A 20776-nucleotide genomic window follows, 5' to 3' on the forward strand; every position below is an offset into this window, starting at 1 on the left:
AATGTCCCCAGTAGTGCCTGCCCCACCTGTGTGGGATCTAGGTACAGAGAGGTTGATTTTTTTATTCAGGGCCACTGGGGCCCTTCTCTCCCTATGAAGTGTGGGGGGAGAGGTTGGACTGTATCCTCATCCCCTCCATCTTCTTCCTCATCTAATTGGTCTTCACCATCTTCAAATGGGTGGTCCTTAGCATACCCAGCCAACAGCTCCTGGAGCTTTTGTTTGGTGGAATGGGACCCCATGGTTATGTTTTTAATATTAATAGGTCAACATAAATGTGGCAGCGTCATGTTGCTCCCTTGCCGGAAGCACTGCTTGTTTTGCCCATTGCAATGAATGTACCACAATTAAATTCGTTATTTTTACTTTATTCGAATTATTCCAATGTTTTCAATGTTTTCTTCCATTTCATTCTGTCACATGAAAAGTCATTTTATGTATTTTTAATTCTAATGCAGTAGACGTGTCCATCCGGACCTCTTTCTTCTAAAGCAGGAACTATACATAATTCATCCTCGATAGAGAATAATTTCCAATGCATTTCGGGCCATGTTCTTGCCCTTCGCCAGGGATTCACTACAAATGTAAATAGCAGCAATTAAACTGTATGTTTATACGCACATGAATTATACTAGCTCAGAAGTCACTCATTATGTATTCGTTTTCTTAAAAAATGCTTGAATCGGCGTCTTCTCTCTAGCTAATAAACATAAAAATCAAATGAAATGACTCTCCCTCCTTTTTTCAGAACACCAATTTGTAAAAAAACATTAGACTGTTAACCCCACTACTTAGATTCATGGGTTCTATGGTGCCCCTCAAAACCAACCTTGTAGAACTCCCCTCATACCTGTAATGCGTATAGTGGCCTCATTCCTAGTTTGTTGAACTGTCTATCTACTATCTAACACCTGCTTTCCTTTTAACCACGTTAACCATGACTCCTGCCCAGTTTATTCATTGGTCATAACCGTTTTACTACAAGACCCATAATTCACCTCGATAGATTAACATTACATTAGAGCTTCCACCAACTAGATTACTCCGCCTACCCTTGCGGTGTTAATAACTGCGCCATTTCATAAGATATAAAGGGCCTCATGTAGGAAGCCAAATACCGGTCGGTAACCGCCGAAATTCGGTAAATATCCCGTTACCGACCGGTATTTAGGCATTTGCGATGTAGATGGCAGATTTTCTGGATTCGGTATTTACCGATTCGGAAATTAAGAAATCGGTAAAATACCGATTCGGTAAATACCGAATCCAGAAATGCTATGTAGGGGGCACTCAAGTGAGTGCATCATTGGTGTCTGGATTCGTTATTTACCACCAACTACTAGTTGATGGTAAATGACGAATAACTTTCAAAAAGCAATTTTTGTGCTATTTGAAAAGTGCAATGTGGCAGACATACATGACCTTAGGGCATGTATGTGCGCCACATGTGCACACATGCAAAAATCAGGGGTGCAACAGGGTGTCAATGTGACACCCTGCCACCCATGGTAATGCCTCCCCTATTACTGATTTGGTATTTACCGAATCGGTAATGGTAACTGGCTTCCCATTCTTTCCTATGGGCCTCCAGGCCCATAGGAATGAATGGGAAGGGATGCATTATTACCGATTCAGTAAATACCGATTCTTAAATACCGATATTTACCGAATCGGTAATAATTACCGATTGGTTACCTACATTACATTTACCGATTCATAAATACCGAATCGGTAAAATTCGGTATTTATGAATCAGTAAATGTGATGCTACCTACATATGGCCCCAAATGAGCATTTCTCAAATGATGTACATTTGTTATAAATTGCAAAAACTTAAAACATAAGGTATAAACATATCATGTTCAATTAGTTCAATATAACGATATTCCATCCACCATGTCCGTTAACATGGGAGCAGTTCAATTTAACTCCCTCCTGAGAGGAGAAATGGTTTGACATGTGACCATCCGATTTCTTTTTCTTTTTCCTTTGTAACATGGGTGCAACTTCGAAGTAGGGCTGAAAAAGTTCATCATGAAATCAGGTAGCCGAGTGCACTCCTGTTTTATCATGTTTGTGTTGTCTTCATTTGGGGTTAGCGTGCGTCCCGGGTCCGTGGTTCGCCCTCCTACCACGTGGAATAGTAAACCAACATAAATGTGGGAGCGTCATGTTGCTCCCTTGCCGGAAGCACTGCTTGTATTGCCCATTGCAATGAATGTACCACAATTAAATTTGTTATTTTTCCTTTATTCGAATTATTCCAATGTTTTCAATGTTTTGTTCCATTTCATTCTGTCACATGAAAAGTCATTTTATGTATTTTTAATTCTAATGCAGTAGACGTGTCCATCCGGACCTCTTTCTTCTAAAGCAGGAACTATACATAATTCATCCTCGATAGTGAATAATTTCCAATGCATTTCGGGCCATGTGCTTGCCCTTCGTCAGGGATTCACTACAAATGTAAATATCAGCAATTAAACTGTATGTTGCATGATGAACTTTTTCAGCCCTACTTCAAAGTTGCACCCACATTACAAAGGAAAAAGAAAAAGAAATGGGATGGTCACAAGTCAAACCATTTCTCCTCTCAGGAGGGAGTTAAATTGAACTGCTCCCATGTTAACGGACATGGTGGATGGTATATCGTTATATTGAACTAATTGAACAGCATATGTTTATACCTTATGTTTTAAGTTTTTGCAATTTATAACAAATGTACATCATTTGAGAAATGCTCATTATATATCTTATGAAATGGCGTAGTTATTAACATCGCAAGGGTGGGCGGAGTAATCTAGTTGGTGGAAGCTCTAATGTAATGTTAATCTATCGAGGTGAATTATGGGTCTTGTAGTAAAACGGTTATGACCAATGAATATACAGGGGAGGAGTCATGGTTAACGTGGGTAAAAGGAAAGCAGGTGTTAGATAGTAGATAGACAGTTCAACAAACTAGGAATGAGGCCACTATACGCATTACAGGTATGAGGGGAGTTCTACAAGGTTGGTTTTGAGGGGCACCATAGAACCCATGAATCTAAGTAGTGGGGTTAACAGTCTAATGTTTTTTTACAAATTGGTGTTCTGAAAAAAGGAGGGAGAGTCATTTCATTTGACTTTTATGTTGATTAGCTAGAGGGAAGACGCCGATTCAAGCATTTTTTAAGAAAACGAATACATAATGAGTGACTTCTGAGCTAGTATAATTCATGTCCGTATAAACATACAGTTTAATTGCTGCTATTTACATTTGTAGTCAATCCCTGACGAAGGGCAAGAACATGGCCCGAAATGCATTGGAAATTATTCACTATCGAGGATGAATTATGTATAGTTCCTGCTTTAGAAGAAAGAGGTCCGGATGGACACGTCTACCGCATTAGAATTAAAAATACATAAAATGACTTTTCATGTGACAGAATGAAATGGAACAAAACAATGAAAACATTGAAATAATTCGAATAAAGGAAAAATAACGAATTTAATTAATTGCAATGGGCAATACAAGCAGTGCTTCCGGCAAGGGAGCAACATGACGCTCCCACATTTATGTTGATTTACTATTCCACGTGGTAGGAGGGCGAACCACGGACCCGGGACGCACGCTAAAACCAAATGAAATTGAAGACAACACAAACATGATAAAACAGGAGTGCACTCGGCTACCTGATTTGCATGATTTAATTTAATAGGGCCATTACCTCTTTGAAAGACAAGTGAAGGTAAGGGATGAGGTCAAGCTCCTCAACCTTGTCCTCTATGTCATTATGGTTATCTTCACTAACAGCTAGGTTCTTGTTAAGAGACATAGTTAAAAAAACCTCTAACCCCTCTTATCCCTAGCTAAAGTGACTTTTTATTTTTCTAAAATTCTCAAGGGACTTAACCAAGGGCCTAACAAGCCTTCTAGTAATTTTGCAAAAATGCCAATTTGAAAAAATCAGAATTCTAAAGACAAATTCTGTCGTGTGATCAGGTGGTAACCAAGTTAGTCCAACAAATGCAAAGTTGTATATTCCACCGCTGATCCACCAATGTAGGTAGCTGGCTCTGTATATACTATACCAAAGTGAGGTATAGTGTGCACAGAGTCCAGTGGAACCCAAAAGGTAGGCAGAGGTAAAGTAGATAGCACCTCACTCTCTATTTGTGTTAGTGTGGTCGAGCAGTAAGGCTTTATCAGAGGGAAGTGTTAAGCATTTGTTGTACACACTCAGTCAGCAAATGATTGCACACACTCAAAGACTGAACTTCAGACCAATTGTTTTTGTATAAAAATATTCTTTTAGTTATTTTATTTTCTAGAACCAAGCAAGCCTGGTACAGGTAAGCAATACATACTTTACAGTTGTAATGCAGTTGTAACACAGTTTGGATTGCAATTGTATATGCACTTTGTTTTGAATTCAGTACTGTTACTGAAAGTGCAATGCTTTGGAAATACAGTACATATACTTCGTTTAGGCTTTTTAGAAAAATGACCAGTAGATTACTTTGCAGATTACTTTTCTTTACACAGTGCAGTATACCTGGATACTGCACTGGGACATTTCTTGTAAACAGGTGAGTAAAAGTGTTTTTGTTATTTAGTACAATTTTAAAAGGTTTTCTTAGATTTTCCAACTCCACACAAACACTTTTCACAGAAAAACAGTAAATGTTCTCCTATCGAAGAAAATAGTGTTATCCGTTAACAGGTAAGTACTTTGTTGTAGGATTTGGTATTCTGGGGGTAGACTCAGGGATCCCCCAGGGTCAAGGATGCACTCTTGTTACACCCTCAGCGGCACTAGGGCTACCGGGTGCAGAGTGCTAGGGTCCAATGTTATCCAATGGGGGATGGGAGGCCTCCGGTTAGTGGCTGCTGATGAGCAGGCCACTAGGTTGTGGGAGCAAAACTCCTGGACTTAAGCTCAGGGCAAATGAGGGTTCAAGCCAGCACAAAAGGTCCACCCTCAGCGGCACTGGGGCGGCTGGGTGCAGAATGCTATTTTGGCATCAGGTGCCCTCTAGCTTTCAATGGGGTGTCTCTGGTTTGCAGAAGCACTGCAAGATTAGGGACAAAGGTCTTCTGGGTGCGACCACCATTTGGAGAGGTATGTTGGGATGCTGGGGGCTGGTTAGGCACCATCGGTTGGGCCACCCAAGGCCGTGGGGCGTCAGGTGCAAGGGTGCCTTTTAGGGTCGGACTTCTTACCAGCTCCTGGTTGCTGTTAGGGGGACCTTCCGGATTTAGGCTGCAGATGTTGGCTGGAGGCTTGAGGCAGGTCAGGGATCACCAGATTTCGGGTCAGGATCGCTGGGAAGACCTCCTCTTGGTGTTGGGCCACTCGAACTCGGGCGTCGGGTGCAGAGTGGTGCGGACTCGCACATCCTTGCGGAGCTGGAGTCTGTTGGTGAACAAATCCGGTGTTCACAGGAGACAAAGTCTTTGGGATTGAAGGCAGGCAGGTCCTCTGGGTTTCTCGAGGTTGCTGACTACAGGACACAGCAGGAGTTCGCTGAAGCAAGTTTGAGGTGGGGACAGGCCAGCAGGGCTGGGGCCAAGTCAGTGGGCGTCCTCCTCTTGTTAGCTTCGGGACGGCTGTTCGGTCCTTCTTCTTCTTTTCTTCTTCTGGTTTCTTGTTTGAGGAAGCAAGGTACAGGGGTGCCCCTAAATACTAGATTTAGGGGTGTTACAGGTAGGTAAAAGGTTGGGACTAATTGGTCCCTTCCCTGGGGTGGGTACACCCCCTATTATGCCACCCTCCAGTGGGAGGGGGCATATGCCTCTCCGTGGTTGGCTGGGTCCCTCCATCTGCAAGATGGCAGGGACTGGGAGTTGTGCTTCACCTCGCCTCCCCCACCTGAGGGGTGGTTGTTGGCAGAGGTGGGCACACCTCTCTTTCTCACTTGTTTTTTGCGCCGATTCTCCTGCCCAAAGGCACATTTGTGCAGCAAATTAGTAGGACAACAAGATCAGGAGCAGCGGGAGTATACCCAGAGCCAAGTCCAGTGAAGTCCAGAGTGCCCAGATGGTCAAAGAAGAAATGGTGTCTTGATATGAATCTTGTCCCACGACGAACGTAGGGACTCACCTACAGGTAAGCCCTTTAGTACCCTAAGGAAAGGGTTGTGACAATTCAGGTCCCTCCTAGGGGAGGGGTCGGACTGTGGGGATGATACTCCCATGTCCTTTGTTCAGTTTCGTGTCGGAGCAGGAGCCAACTGCTCCCTGAGCTGGTTTGAACTGGACTATGCAAGGAGGGCACCAAATGTGCCCCTCAAGCAGAGTGAGTGGCGCTTGCAAGCGCTCCCACCAGGCTCCAATACACTAAACCACACCTCCCTGTGTGTTCTGCTTTCCCCTGCTCAAGCTTGGCTCAGCAGCAGGAGGGCAGAATAGTATCTCTGGTCGGCAGCAGCCATGTTGTGCTGTCCAGGTCTAGAGGACTGGTACCGGGAGCACTGAGGGCCTCCCGGAGGAGCTTTACAGTGCATGGAATCATACCTCCCACACTGTTTACTGTGTGGGGGTATGATTCCAACATATTTGATACCAAACATGACAGGGTTCGATACAGCCAGTTTAGAGATGGTCATCGCGTAATGACACATGGCCACTCTATGTATCATAATGGCTGATGCACCAGGAGAATGGACTCTGAAGGTTGTACGGATGTCCTGCTCATGCAGGGGCACCCTCACACTTAGAACCGAGCACCCTGCCTTCAGGATTGAAAGGCCTGCTTTAGTGGTGACTTCTAGGTTTTAAGTGCAGTGAACTTAGATATAGGGAATCCTATATCTGTCGTAGGTGGTGCAAGCACCAGTTTACACAGGCTGCAATGTCAGGCCTGTAGTTACAATATGAGTGGTCTCCCATGGGTGGCATAATACATACTTCAGCCCATGGGGGACATCTGTTTTACCTATGCCCTGGGTACCTCAGTACCATATACTAGGGACTTATAAGGGTACACCAGTATCCAATCAGGGATGTACCTAAGTACTTACCATGACCAATTTAGGGGAAAAAGCACAGGGACTGGGGTCCTGATTTGTAGTATCCCAGGCAGACTAGTTACAAATAGCATGGCACCAGGCAAAACGTGGGGGTAACCACAAAAGCAGATCCTACTTTCCTACACAACCCCCATCCCCACAAATGTAAGGAGATGAGACTAAACCTTGCCCAGTTGAGGCTTTGTTTTCTAAGTGGAAATATCTGGAGAATCCATCTGCTGTGGCATGGTTACGCCACGGCTATGTTCCACTGTATAGTCCATCTCCTGTAGGGAAATGGGCCATCTCAAAAGTTTGGGATTTTCACCCTTCATCTGTTTAAGCCATAAGAGGGGCTTGTGATCTGTCTGAACAATGAAGTGAGTGGCTTCAGCTTCTTCAAGGCCCAGACCACAGCAAAGGTTTCCCTTTCAATGGCTGACCAACGTTTCTCCCTGAGGGTCAACCTTCTGCTGATAACAGCTACTCGTTGATCCTGGCCCTCTGCATTTAGTTGTGATAACACAGCCCCTACCCCTATCTCAGATGCATCTGTCTGGATAATGAACGTTTTAGAGTAGTCAGGACTTTGCAGTATGGGAGCAGTGCACATGGCCTGCTTCAGTTCATCAAATGCCTTTTGACAGCTTACAGTCCACTAAACTTTCTTGGGCATTTTCTTTGGTGTAAGATCATTCAGGGGAGTCACAATGGACCCATATCCCTTGACAAATCTTCTGTAGTACCCAGTCAGGCCTAAGAAAGGTCTGACCTAAGTCTGGGTAGTGGGAGCAATCCTGTCCACAGTGGTCTGGATTTTGCTCTCCCATGATTGAAACTGGCCTGCACCTACCAAGTGGCACCAAGAACAAAACCTTGCTCTGCCCTGTCTGGCAGATATGCCGAACTATAGCTTTCCAGGCCTGTGAGAACTTTGTTCACCAGCCTCTGAAATGTGGTAGGTGCATTTTTCAGACCAAAGGGCATTACAATAAATTGATAATGTCCACTGGATGTTGAAAATGCTGTTTTTGCTTAGCAACCTCAGCTAGTCTGATTTGCCAGTAGCCAGCAGTCAGGTCAAATGTACTCAGAAACTGTCTGAGGCCAAAGTATCTATAAGTTCATCTATCCTTGGAATAGGAGGGACATCAGTCCTAGTGACTGCATTGAACCTCTGTAGTCCACACAAAACCTAATCTCTCTTTTTCCACCCTTGGTGTAAGGTTTTGGAACAAGGACTACGGGAGGCTTAATGATCCCCAATTTCAGCATCTTTTGGACCTCTGTCCTGATGCAATCCCTGACATGGTCAGGCTGTCCGTAGATTTTACTCTTTACAGGCAGGCTGTGATCTGTGTCCACTTCATGGTTACACCAGGTGGTTTGACTGGGTGTCAGGGATAACATGTGTCTGTACTGATTGAGCACTTGCCTACAATCAGCTTGCTGTTGGTCAGTGAGGCTGCCTGCAAAGGCTACTCCATCCACTAAAAACTCAATAAAATAAGAGAGTTACCCTGATAGGACCAAAAGGGACCGGGAACTTTTTTACTGTTCACAAAAGAAATTCCCTTATGTGTCAACATGCATTCAAAGTACCACTTTAAGTTATCACTGAACCAAAAGGATATCCCTAGTATTTAAGTATCAGAACACGTTTTTACTTTAATAAAAATATCTTTATTCCACACTTTATGTTATTTCTGATTGTATTATCTTAAAAAATAGATTATACATTTTTTACATCAATTCTGTACACAATATCGAAAAAACAATATCTCATTATCATTTTACTTTACATTAAAAAATATGTCATCAGTAAGTCAATCAAAAAACTTTTGACCACAGAGTTGTGTAACAATTCAGAACTTTATAAACATTTCACTACAATTTACGTATACTCATTTCACAATGTGTATTATCCTTTTTCATATGATGCACATAAAAATGGTTAAAAACAAATACAGTCTTTATCTGTCCAAGTATCAACTCAATAAAAACAATGTTTATCTGCCCAAGTGAAAGTGAGGGACAAGCCTGTCCCAAGTCTTGCTTTGCCCTGTAAGAGGAATATTATGTGGTAGGGAGAGGAGGAAACCTTTGAACCTCTGGGGTATTACCAACCTCCTGGTGGCACCAGGCTTGGGGTCTCTACCCTCAGAGTACAGAAGCCCATCTTCCCAATAGAACCTATGGGACCCACTGATATTTCCTGCTTTCTCAGCAGCAGCTTGCTGTCTGAGGAGTTCAAGAGAGGGGCTGCTCTGCTGCTCCAAACTCAAGTCTGCCCTGGAAGGGCCCCCTGCCCCCAAGAACTCTGCCTGGTCAGGCCCAAGTTCCTCTGGGACAGTACCTTCACAGGGGCTGAGATCATCTCCCTCAGAAGGCTGATCTTCACTGGGAGTTTATGAGGAGGATAAATCCTTACCCTTTCTGCTCCTTCTCTTGGGAAGCACCTGGTCCATTGTTCCAGGATCAGTGCTTTTTCAGTGCTGAGCTGCTTAGCCTGAGCTTTGGGGACATCAAAAACACTGACAGAGATGTCCATCATCTCTGCATGAGTCCTGAACTTTACTTCAGCCCAGGCTGAAGTTTCTAGATCATTGCCCAACAGACAATCTACAGGTAGGTCTGGGGATACCACAACCTTTTTAGGACCAGTTACCCCTCGCCAGCTGAGGTTCACAACTGCCAAGGAATGGTCAGTTCTGACATTGCTAGCGTTGGTGATTTGGTACATTTGTCCAAGTATGATCTATTTAGGGGACACAAGTTTCTCTGTCACCATAGTGATACTGGCCCCTGCGCCCCTGTAAGCCATTTCTTCTTTTCCATTGATCAAAGGCTGTTGTCTGTACTTGCCCAAGTTAGTGGGACTTACCAGTAAGGTGGCAAGGTATATGCCACCATCAAAGACTAGAACAGCCTGAGCTAGAGTTCTTACTAAGTCCAACCCATTTCAGAATCCAAGGTTAACCACACAAATCCCTTGGTTTCTGTACTACCACTTGTACTTGTGCTAGGGGGAGCTGGTCCCTTAGGAGTCATTGGTAGTAGGAGTGTCCTTGGCCTTTGGACAATCAGCATCCATTGTCCATTGGGTCTGTACCTTACAAATGTAGCACCAAGTTTTTTTTTTGCCTTTCTTGGAATTTTGGGACTCACCCCCAGATGCAGGTTTTTGGGGCCCTTGTAAAGACTCTTTTTTATCTTTACTTTTGTCCCAAACCTTATCCTGGGATTTAGAAGACTCTTGCTTCTTCTGGTCACCTCCATTACCATGGTTTTTCTGCTTAACCCCGGTGTGAACCCATTTGTCTGCTTTCTTTCCCAATTCTTGGGAAGAAGTCAGATCAGAGTCCACCAGGAACTGCTGCAAAAGTTGGTTCTGACAGTTATTTAGGATGTAGCCAGCCTCCCAGAGCCTTAATAGCACTGTCTACAAAATCTACCCAGTCCTGGGTGAGTGCCTTCTGGGTGTCTCTGAACCTAATTCTATACTATTCAGTGGTTAAGCCAAACCCATCTATGAGAGCACTCTTCAGTGCTGAGTAATTGTCAGCATCCTCTTCTCTAACAGCGAGGAGCTTATCTCTACCTTTGTTAGCAAAGGAGAGTCACACAATAGCTGGCCACCACTCTTGAGGGACCCTCTGAACTTTGCAGGCCCTCTCCAAAGCAGTGATCCATTTATGGATATCATCCCCCTTCTGGTAACGAGGGACTGTCCTGGTCAGGATCCTATTGTCAAAAGAAGTTTCTCTGATTCTAGGGACACTGTTGCTGCCACCATGGGACTCTAGTCCCAATGTCTTCCTAGTCTTCTGTACTTCCAGCGACTCTTTGTCAAGGGCCAACTGATATCTCCTGAGTTTAAGTCTGACTTTCTCAAGTTTGAGCATTTGGTATTCCCTGAGTTGTGCCTCTTACTAGATATGGAGGTCCTTATGGAAGTGCCTGAAGCATTAGATTTTCTAGAGGAGGACCTAGACCTCCTTGGTCTACTCTGGACTCTCCCAGGAGGAACAAAGGGTATGTCCTCGGTGCCATCTGCACTATTCCCTGATGAGTCAGAGTTTGGCAGGTTGGAATCATTCCATTCCCCCTGCCCATACTCTGAATTGAGATCATCAGTGGGAACCCCTTGTGCCCCCTCTCTATTAGTATTCCCACCCACATTATCCTGTTCTTCTTCCTCTACAGGATGGCCATTATCCTGATGTAGCAGCTCTAAGAGCAGCTTAATGGCGTGGTTGCCATCTGTCTTTATCTTTCTAAGGCTACACAGGGTCCTTAATTCCTAAAACTTTAGACCACTGTACTTAGCAGACTGGGGTACACTGGTATCCCCAACTAAATACATGGTTCTAGGTGTAGTGAGGGGTTGCACCTATCTACCCTAGTGAAAACTAAACTCTCTGGTGTTGGAGAAAGCATTGTCCTAGACCCTTAACTACCCAACCCTAAGTTCAGTAGAATTTACTTATTCTAAGCTGTATTATATGTGCCTAATATTAGTGATGGTTTTTCAATTAATCCACACCAATATTTTCTGGTAAAACAATGCATGCTTGAATCCCAACCGCTGCACACCAATGTGAGAAGCTGGGTTAGTATATGGTGCACACTTATGTAATTGGGCACCCTGCACTAATCCAAACAACCCTTATGCTGATTTTAGTGGTCTTAGACAACCTTAGAAAGCTCTCTAAGTGGTAGCCGTGTAAAGCAGCCTTCAGGCTTAGTCCAGAAGGAGTGTAAAGCAGCTTTTTTACCAGAGCATAATCTTATTGGTTTAGATTAAATGAAAATGAACCACACAGTGTATTTATAAAAATATGTATTTATTATAAGACACTCACTAACACAAACAAATATCTCCTACCCGGAGATATACACAATGCACACAATACTTTGCAAATAAACAGGTAAGAAGCACGAATACACAGTAGTCGCCAGGGAGAGACCAAACCATATACTAAAATAGTGGTATGCAAACTACGACTCAAGTCAAGACTATACCAAGAAGACGTAGAATTGCTGGAGACCCAAGGAACCACCCGAAATAAGTAACCAGGAACCCCACAGAGGCTGTGTGCAGAGTGGGAACAGGACCGCAGGCTCAATAAAAGTCAATGGGTAAGTCACAGTTGCAATTTTAAAGAAGTAGGACCCTTCCTAGTGGACCCTGAAGAAACAGCCATGGAAGACTGAAGGTTGGAGAGCCACCACACCCGTGGATATCCAAGGAACCAGGATACCTACCCAAGGGGAGCTGGGTGCATAGGTGTGAAGTGGCTCTGGAAACCACTGTTGAACTCAATGGAGGACTTCAAGAAGATGCCGCTGCTGGAGAAGGTGAAAGTGTCCGGTGGAACCCAAAGGTGGATTCAAGATGAGAAGTACCTGCAAGTAGAGGGGACAGAGTCTATGCCACTCAGGAGTGACCAGGAGTCACGGAAGATTAATGCCCACTGATGTTGGGTGTTGCAGGAGAGCTGACTGTGACCTTGGAGCTGCAGCTGTGCAGACCAGGTGATTCTGTGGAAGACCAGGAGCTATTCATGAGCTGCCACACGTCGAATGTCAAGAGTTGAGGGGTCGGTGTCCATCAGGAGCACAAGCAAGCCTTGGTAACTGCAACCAACTTGGAAGCAAAAAAGGTGCAGTGTCGGGACCAGCTAGGTTCAGGTGACTTACAGGGGAGTCAGAGCAGGCCCCGAGCAATCAGGGGAGCCGCTGAATTCAAAGAAGACCCTCAAGAGGACCCACAGGTCGGAGGCACTGGAGTCGCAAGAGGACCTCGAGCAGCTCACCAAAGATGCAGGCCCACGAAGCAAATGATTGGTGAGGACAAAGATCTTGGTCACAGGATATGCTTGCGGTTGGGGCTACTTGGAGCCCGAAGATCTTGGTGGAAGGAAGCAAACAAGCCTTTGCAACGTCAAGTCGACGCTGTGCACAAGGGTTCAGTTCCTGTAGCTCCGACGAGGGACACTGGCCTCAAACTTGAGAGGACAGGGCAGGCATTGAGGGATGTGAGGAACCACCACTTGTGTTGCTGAGCATTTCGTAGTCCCTGGGAGCCCAGGATCAGCAGACCGGTTAGCTTCATTGCGGTGCCTGCAGATGCAGGGAAGTGACTCCTTCACTTCAAGGGAGATTCCTTCAGGTGTCTTTGGATGTCCACAGGCCTTGGAAGATTCCTGTATGGAGCACAGGCACGGGCATTGCAACAGAAGAACAGGACAACAAGATCAGGAGCAGCTGGAGTCTTCCCAGTTGCAGTCTCAATACCCATAGCCAAGTCCAGAGTGCCTAGACGATCAAAGAAGTGGTGTCTTGATATGAATCTTGTCCCACGGCAAAACTAGGGACCCACCTACAGGTAAGCCCTGGGTCGGGGAGGGGTCAGACAGTGGGGAGGATACTCCCATGTCCTTTGTCCATGTTCGCACCAGAGCGGGAGCCAATGGCTCCCTGAGCTGGTTTGAACTGGACTATGCAAGGAGGGCGCCAAATGCGCCTCTCAAGCAGAGTGAGGGGTGCTGCAAGCGTCCCACCAAGCCCCAATACACTAAACCCTGTCTGGGAGGCGGTCACAACTCCCTGTGATAGGATACCTATTGCTCTGCCTTCCCCTGCTCAAGCTTGGCTCAGCAGCAGGAGGGCAGAATCGTGTCTCTGGTTGGCAACAGCCATGTTGTGCTGTCCGGGTCTAGAAGAATGGTACCAGGAGCACTGAGGGCCTCCCGAAGGAGCTTTACAAGGGGTATGATTCCAACATGTTTAAATCCAAATATGACAGGGTTCGTTATAGCCAGTTTAGATATGGTCATCTCGTAATGACGCATAGCCACTCTATGTATCATAATGGCTGATGCACTTACAACCCGGGAGAATGGACTCCAAAGGTTATAGCGGTTTCTTGCTCATGCAGGGGCACCCTCACAGTTATAACCGAGCACCCTGCCTTCAGGATTGAAAGGCCTGCTTTAGGGGTGACTTCTAGGTTTTAAGTGCAGTAACCTTAGATATAGTGAAACCTATATCCGTCGTAAGTGGTGCTAGCACCAGCTTACACAGGCTGCAATGGCAGGCCTGTAGTTACAATTTGAGTGGTCTCTCATGGATGGCATAATACATGCTTCAGCCCATGGGGAAGCATTGGTGAACCTATGCCTTGGGATCTCAGTACCATATACTAGGACCTTATAACGGTACACCAGTATCCAATCTGGGATGTACTTACCATGACCAATTTAGGGGAGAAAGCAGGCAAAAAAGTGGGGGTAACCATAAGAGCAGATCCTACTTTGCTACAGTAGGGTAGTTGTTTTGGAATTGGAATTCAGTATTTTGGGTTGTTTACAGATTTAACACCTTACCCATTGAGGGTTTCCCATATATTTGTGGTTGATTGTTAATGTGAACTATGCTATGTAAACCATAGAAATGTATACAGTAATTTGTGGGAAAACAGAGCTTGGATGATGTCATCAGTTATGCTATCATGTCATATGTGAGATCATAAGCATGGCGGGGCGCAAACTCCTAACTATAACTGCTGAATTTCGGCGTTTTTCTAGTTCAAAACGCTAAAGTTCACGCTTACAAATTCACCTAACTATAATGTTATTTTAACCTTTGTTTTTTCAGTAAATTTCTAGGGTTTAAGAAAAAATAATAATAATTTTGTGAGTTTATGTATGGTAGAATGACTTTATAATATATGTTGTGTTCAAACATTATTTTAGTAAAAGACTGTTTTTTTATTGTAACACAAGAGGATATGGTTCAGTTTGCAAAATCATTGTAAAATGTGTGTGCATATGAACCAGATAAATATTCAATAGAAATTGTTTATTTGCTCAGTTATTGTAACTCTGACCTCAACCATGTCCCCAGCAATCTTTTTTTGAGGTGTCATTACTCTCACAGTGATGGGTGAGAGGGACTGGCCTCCCTGCTGGGACCTCTCTCTGTAATGATGGCTGTGTGTAGTAGGGTGTGGAGAGGGACTTGCCTCTCCTTTTTGACCTCTGTCTCAGATTATGGTTGTGTGTAGTAGGGTGTGGAGAGGGACTGACCTCTCTTTTCAGACCCCTCTCTCAGATGACAGGTGTGCTTAGTAGGGTGTGTGGAGGGACTGGCCTATCTGCTGAAACCTCTCTCTGTAATGATACTTGTGCATAGTAGGGTGTGGGGAGGGACTGGCCTCTTCTTTCAGACCTATCTCTCAGATGATGGGTGTTCATAGTATGGTGTGTAGAGGTACTGTCCCCTTTGCTGAGACCTCTCTCTGTAATGATGGGTGTGTGTAGTAGAGTGTGGAGAGGGACTGGCCTCTCCTTACAGCAGTGGCGGCTGGTGAGATTTTAAAGTGGTGGGCTGAAAATTTTTGGTGTCGAATGGCGCGCGAGCGAGCGCAGTGAGCGAGCCCGAACCACCTACGGAGGGTTCGGGGGGGTTCCCCCCCGAGAAAATTTTGAAAAATTAGCAGCCAAATGGTGGATTTTCAAGACTTTCGGAAGCCATTGTGCTTAACAGAAACAGGCCACTGCCTCCCCTAAAACTATCATCAGTTCCAAGGCCTCATGAATAAACCATTCTAAATTGCAATAAACCACAATTAATTTTAACAATGTTGCATAAATAGGTTGGATCTGTCTACTGACCAAGTGGCTACTTGAGATAAAATTGCATTCAAGGTAGCCCATCAGAGTGAAATACCTTCTTTTTCCATATAGAATTGAATCTCATATTGGTTAGTGTTCATTTTTTGGAACTCAATAGCATGCATAAAGGCACCATGTATAAACAAAAAACACATAAGCATACAGAGATAAAATATATACATGCATGCAACACATAAAATGTTTCCCCTACCTGTGCTTGTCTGTTTCCTTTATGAATCATTTGTTCAAAGCCAAGTACACAGGAGGTGAATGAAATCTTCATATGATATAATTGGCTACAGATAGAAATATTCATTTGAAGAAAAAAATAATCCAATCTTATAGACTGTCAACCAAACTTTGAGCCGGCTAGCTTTACAGTTGAAAGACGAAACGTAAATATCCCTCACCCCAAAGCCAATTGTTCAAACAGTAATTTAGAATGCTTTATATAGATTTACATTTAAACAATCAAGCATGGTAAAATCCTTTCAAAAAAATTTATAAGGAGCAGGAAGATGACCAAAACCTTTGTGTAGAGAAGGTTTAATAGTACAAGAAGTATGTTTTATATACTTTAAATTTAAATACTTTGTACATCACTGCTAAAGTGTCTGGTGAACCAGTACTTAAAAAAACTTGTATATTTACATGAAATATGCATTGGTGCATGGAAGAAACATAACTTTCTCAAAGTTGTATGGGTTCACACATTTATATTATTTTACACCCATGAGGCCACCAACAAAATATTACTAGTAGATAACTCTATATGTTCCAACAAGAAAACAAACATGGTTATATCATTTATGAAAGTGAAATGAGCCAACATTCAGACTCCTTGCATGCAAATATGTGCTCCCTTACAGATGTTGCATCACTGCAGATGGCAATTCGCATCAGATTCTGCTAAAGTAATGGAGTTGATGAACATGAAGTGCTGCCGCCTTAAAATAATTGAATTTTTTTATGGTGTGTTTGTGTTGAGTATTAAGTATGAGGTAATGAGTCATGAGTAGATCTAAAGATATGCAATAGTGTCAAATCTAGTATGCTCTTCAGTTCAGAAATGAACCCTATCATTATAAATGAAGTAATATTATTAACAAATCCACTCAGTATCAGTCCATGATGGTCAGTGGTAGAGATCGTTAAAAAAATATACGTCCAGGATTCTACAGGCCTCTACCACACAGCAACACTACAGTGTATCAGTTTGCAATTAGGAAAAGAGCAAACAAACTACAGCTTCATCTAACGAATAGCCAGAAGACAATTGTTATTCCTAAAGGGCACTGCATTACAGCAAAAGTTTGTAAAACGAGACTGTTTTCAGGACTGACTATAATACCTGGATCAGGACTGATTATAAAGATGAAACCAATAAACAATATCCTGAAATTCTTACAAGACTGACTGTAGCCCAGTATGCACCATCTTTAAGCATGTAATGGAAGGAGCATGGTATCAGTGTGTCAGGCTATAGTTTGAATGTTAATGCAAAGCTTGCCAGAGTGTAGGATATTCACAAAACTGGGTCATGTTTGCTGGGGAACTTTGTAAAAAGGTTGAGAGAGAGATGCATTAACTAATACCCTGAAACAACACTAAGCTTATGTGGCTTTATAATGATATGTCTGAATTACTCTCAAGTCATGCAAGGTACTGAAACATAAACTTAACACTTGGTGCATTTGCTTTCATAGGTTCCTGGACCTGCAGTATACTTGAATGGCTGCTTGCAATACAAAGAAGTAAACAAAAACTATATTTGTTAGCACCAATGATTCACAGCACCACATGCATTTCTATGGTTTCTATTTGTACAGAAAGTTTGCACGCCGTTCTTTAATGTGAGCAAACCTTTCAATCGTTCTCTTGTTAAAATCTGGAATCTGATTTATTAGTTCTTTTTCCATTGACAGCATGGCCAATGCATTAAGTCGAGCTTGGGTCATTGTGTTCCTTAAAAATGTTTTTATCCTTTTCAGTGTGGAAAAGCATCTTTCAGCCTCAGATGTTGTCATAGGTGTCGTAATGACAATTCTCAGCAATTTAAGAGTCTCACAAAAAGAAGTATGCAAGTTGTTTTGACATAAGAATATATATAAAGCCATGGCACCACCGGTAGCCTGCTGAAAGTCCTGTCTTCCATACAGGATTGATAGTTCAGTGCGCAATCGTGACTTAATTAGCATTGGATATGCCTCCACTGTTTCATTAAGTGCGGCAGTAGGAAAATTTTTGCTATGTTTTTGAAACAGGCCACTATCCAGTAGTGTTGCACTGACTAGATGCCTTGTAAATGCAAAGCGCTCCTTGGCATGCACCACAATAATGTCGCATACTTCCTTTCCTTCCTGATTCAAGGTGTTTATCTGTAGTTTGCGGTTTGTAAATCGAGAATCATCTGGCAATTCAGAGTCCAAATTATCAATGGATTCTCGTACTTTGTTGATGCTGATCATAAAGGCTGAAGTGTTTTTTTGGGCAGATACAGTATCAATGTCTCGTTTTTGTAATTGCTCATACAACAAATTGACGTGTGGCATTATATCGTGGAACAAATAAAGAAAAAATAGAAACTCCCTGTCTTCCAGAGTCCTGGTAAAGCCCTTAGCTTCACACACCGAAGTGGAATCAAATGTATGGTCTTCTGTAATAGATTTCATGCATTCTAAAAGGTCACCCCTGTGTTCGTGAATTATATTGACAGCTCGGATGTTGAAGTTCCAGCGAGTTGCAGACCCTCTCGGTATTCTTTTTGCCACTATCTGTTGAAGCACTTCAGTCCGTTTTGGCGAACGGGAAAAAAAAGCAGTAATACCACCCAACTCTTTAAAGAAAATTCTGCATCTGGTTATTTTTGAAGCAGCCTGTTCCATGATTAGATTTAGTTGGTGGGCATAGCAATGGACATAGTGCGCATTTGGATAGATGTCTCTGATCTTTTTTTGAACTCCACCAGAGGCACCACGCATGACACTGGCACCATCATAGCTCTGAGCAATTAGCTTCCCTTTACCACTGTGCTCTGGGAAAATATGTTCAAGTTCATTAAGAATAGATGCTGAAATTGTATCTGCAGTTGAATCTTTAAGATTCGAAAAGCACCAAAATCTTTCTACTACCTTGGAATTGCCATCAATGTAGCGGAAAACAAGTACTGACTGCGTCTTGGTAGAGACATCAGTTGTATCATCGGCCTGGATAGCTACGTAATCAGTGCTTCTTATTTGCTGTACAATAGTTTCTTTTGTTACCTCCAGCATACAGTCAAGCAACTCATTCTGGATTGTCTTGGAAGTGCCTTTAAATACAGTTGCACTTTTTAAGTGCGCTTCCATTGCACTGTCTATACTGGATACAAAATCAACCAGCCCTTTGAAGACGCCAGGATTTTGGGAATGTTCAGTTTCATCGTGGCCGCGCAATGCCAATTCAAAAGCTCCACAAAATTTTACACAGTCAATCAGTTTGGATAATATATAACGATTCTTATCAACCTCCTCATTGTGTTTGATTACCCCCTTGCGGTAGGCTTCATTTAACTGTAGTGCAATATTTGATTTTCCAAACAAAGACAACTTTAATACATTGGTCAAGTGGGCTTCACTGGAATCATGCCTCTTTATTTTTTCTGCCAGATGTTTAAGGTCAGTAACTCCTGTTTTAGTCCAGCTAACTTCACCCCCAAAGAGCAAGCAGGGGAAACAGAACAAGGCATTCTTAGAAGAGCTGGCAGTTAACCACTCCATTTTATCAAACCAGCTCCGTGTAAATCTACGTGTGTAACCCTTGCCCCGGTCTTTTGTAGACTGTTCAATGTTTATTTCAGGTTTATCAGGCCCAAGTCCTTTCACCCGAAGTTTATCTTCGTGTGTCATTCCCAAAAATGGTTTTGTGAGTAAACTGTCAACTGTGTTCATTTTGACAAACAATAAAATGAACAGTTCAAAGAAAGCCTAAACTAGATTATAGATGTATCACCTAACAGAGGACACCCACTTTCCTTGTGCTTATCAAACTATCTCTTGATTTCCTGTTGGTGCCTGTAGAAAACCTTTCTGCCGGTTTCCTCTCTGCTGCCTGACCTGTAGTTTCTTTTGATAAACTATCTGTTGATTTCCTCCCTGGTGCTTGTCAAGCTATCTGTTGATTTTCTCTGGTACCTGTTGAAAAGCTTTCTGCTGGTTTCCTCTCTGCTGCCTGTAGTTTCTTTGATAAACTATCTGTTGATTTCCTCTGCCAGGTGCTTGTCGAACTATCTGTTGATTTCCTCCCTGGTGCTTGTCAAGCTATCTGTTGATTTTCTCTGGTACCTGTTGAAAAGCTTTCTGCTGGTTTCCTCTCTGCTGCCTGTAGTTTCTTTGATAAACTATCTGTTGATTTCCTCTGCCAGGTGCTTGTCGAACTATCTGTTGATTTCCTCCCTGGTGCTTGTCAAGCTATCTGTTTTTCTCTGGTGCCTGTTGAAAAGCTTTCTGCTGATTTCCACTCTGCTGCCTGTAGTTTCTTTGATAAACTATCTGTTGTTTTCCTCTGCCTGGTGCTTGTCGAACTATCTGTTGATTTCCTCCCTGGTGCTTGTCAAACTATCTGTTGATTTTCTCTGGTGCCTGTTGAAAAGCCTTCTGCTGGTTTACTCTCCGCTGCCTGTTAAACTATCTGCTGATTTCCTCCCTGGTGCCTGTGAAAAGGTAAAAAGGACGTAAGCTTTGAGAATAGGGTCCACTGGATACACAGCAGAAACCACTGAACAGCTTGAACAATTTGAAAGCAGCTGTTAATTTCACATTTGCATCAAAACCAGATGCCTCAACGCCACAGGGACTGCGGTGTGTAGGTTTCTCAGTAATATAGGGTTAAATGCATTCTTATAGGTTTCATGTACATTGACGTTGGGGTCTGTGGTGGAAGCATATGAAATAATATAGGCAGTCACGGAGTAGTGCTCTGTGGCACTTCTCCTGAGACATGGTGGACCTGCACCACAATTGAAACCTACAGTCCTGTATATACTCAGACGGTGAAAAAACAGTTGAAAATAGGAATATCCTGGGGGCGCAGGCATGCTTAATGCACCTTGCATGAGGCCTCTTTAG

At 43.3% G+C, this 20776-nt stretch overlaps 1 protein-coding gene across 1 annotated transcript; it reads right to left on the reverse strand.

The window, feature by feature from the left end:
• Window positions 1-509: 509 nt before the first annotated feature.
• Window positions 510-19600, reverse strand: LOC146805933 (zinc finger MYM-type protein 1-like). Its single transcript, XM_085623830.1, has 2 exons — window positions 17829-19600; window positions 510-576 (listed from the first exon to the last, which is right to left on the reverse strand). Exons 1-2 carry the CDS (start codon window positions 19598-19600, stop codon window positions 510-512), a joined length of 1839 nt encoding a protein of 612 aa, XP_085479956.1.
• Window positions 19601-20776: the final 1176 nt, after the last annotated feature.

This window comes from Triturus cristatus, chromosome 8 (genome assembly GCF_964204655.1).
Source record: "Triturus cristatus chromosome 8, aTriCri1.1, whole genome shotgun sequence".
Lineage (NCBI taxonomy): Eukaryota > Metazoa > Chordata > Amphibia > Caudata > Salamandridae > Triturus > Triturus cristatus.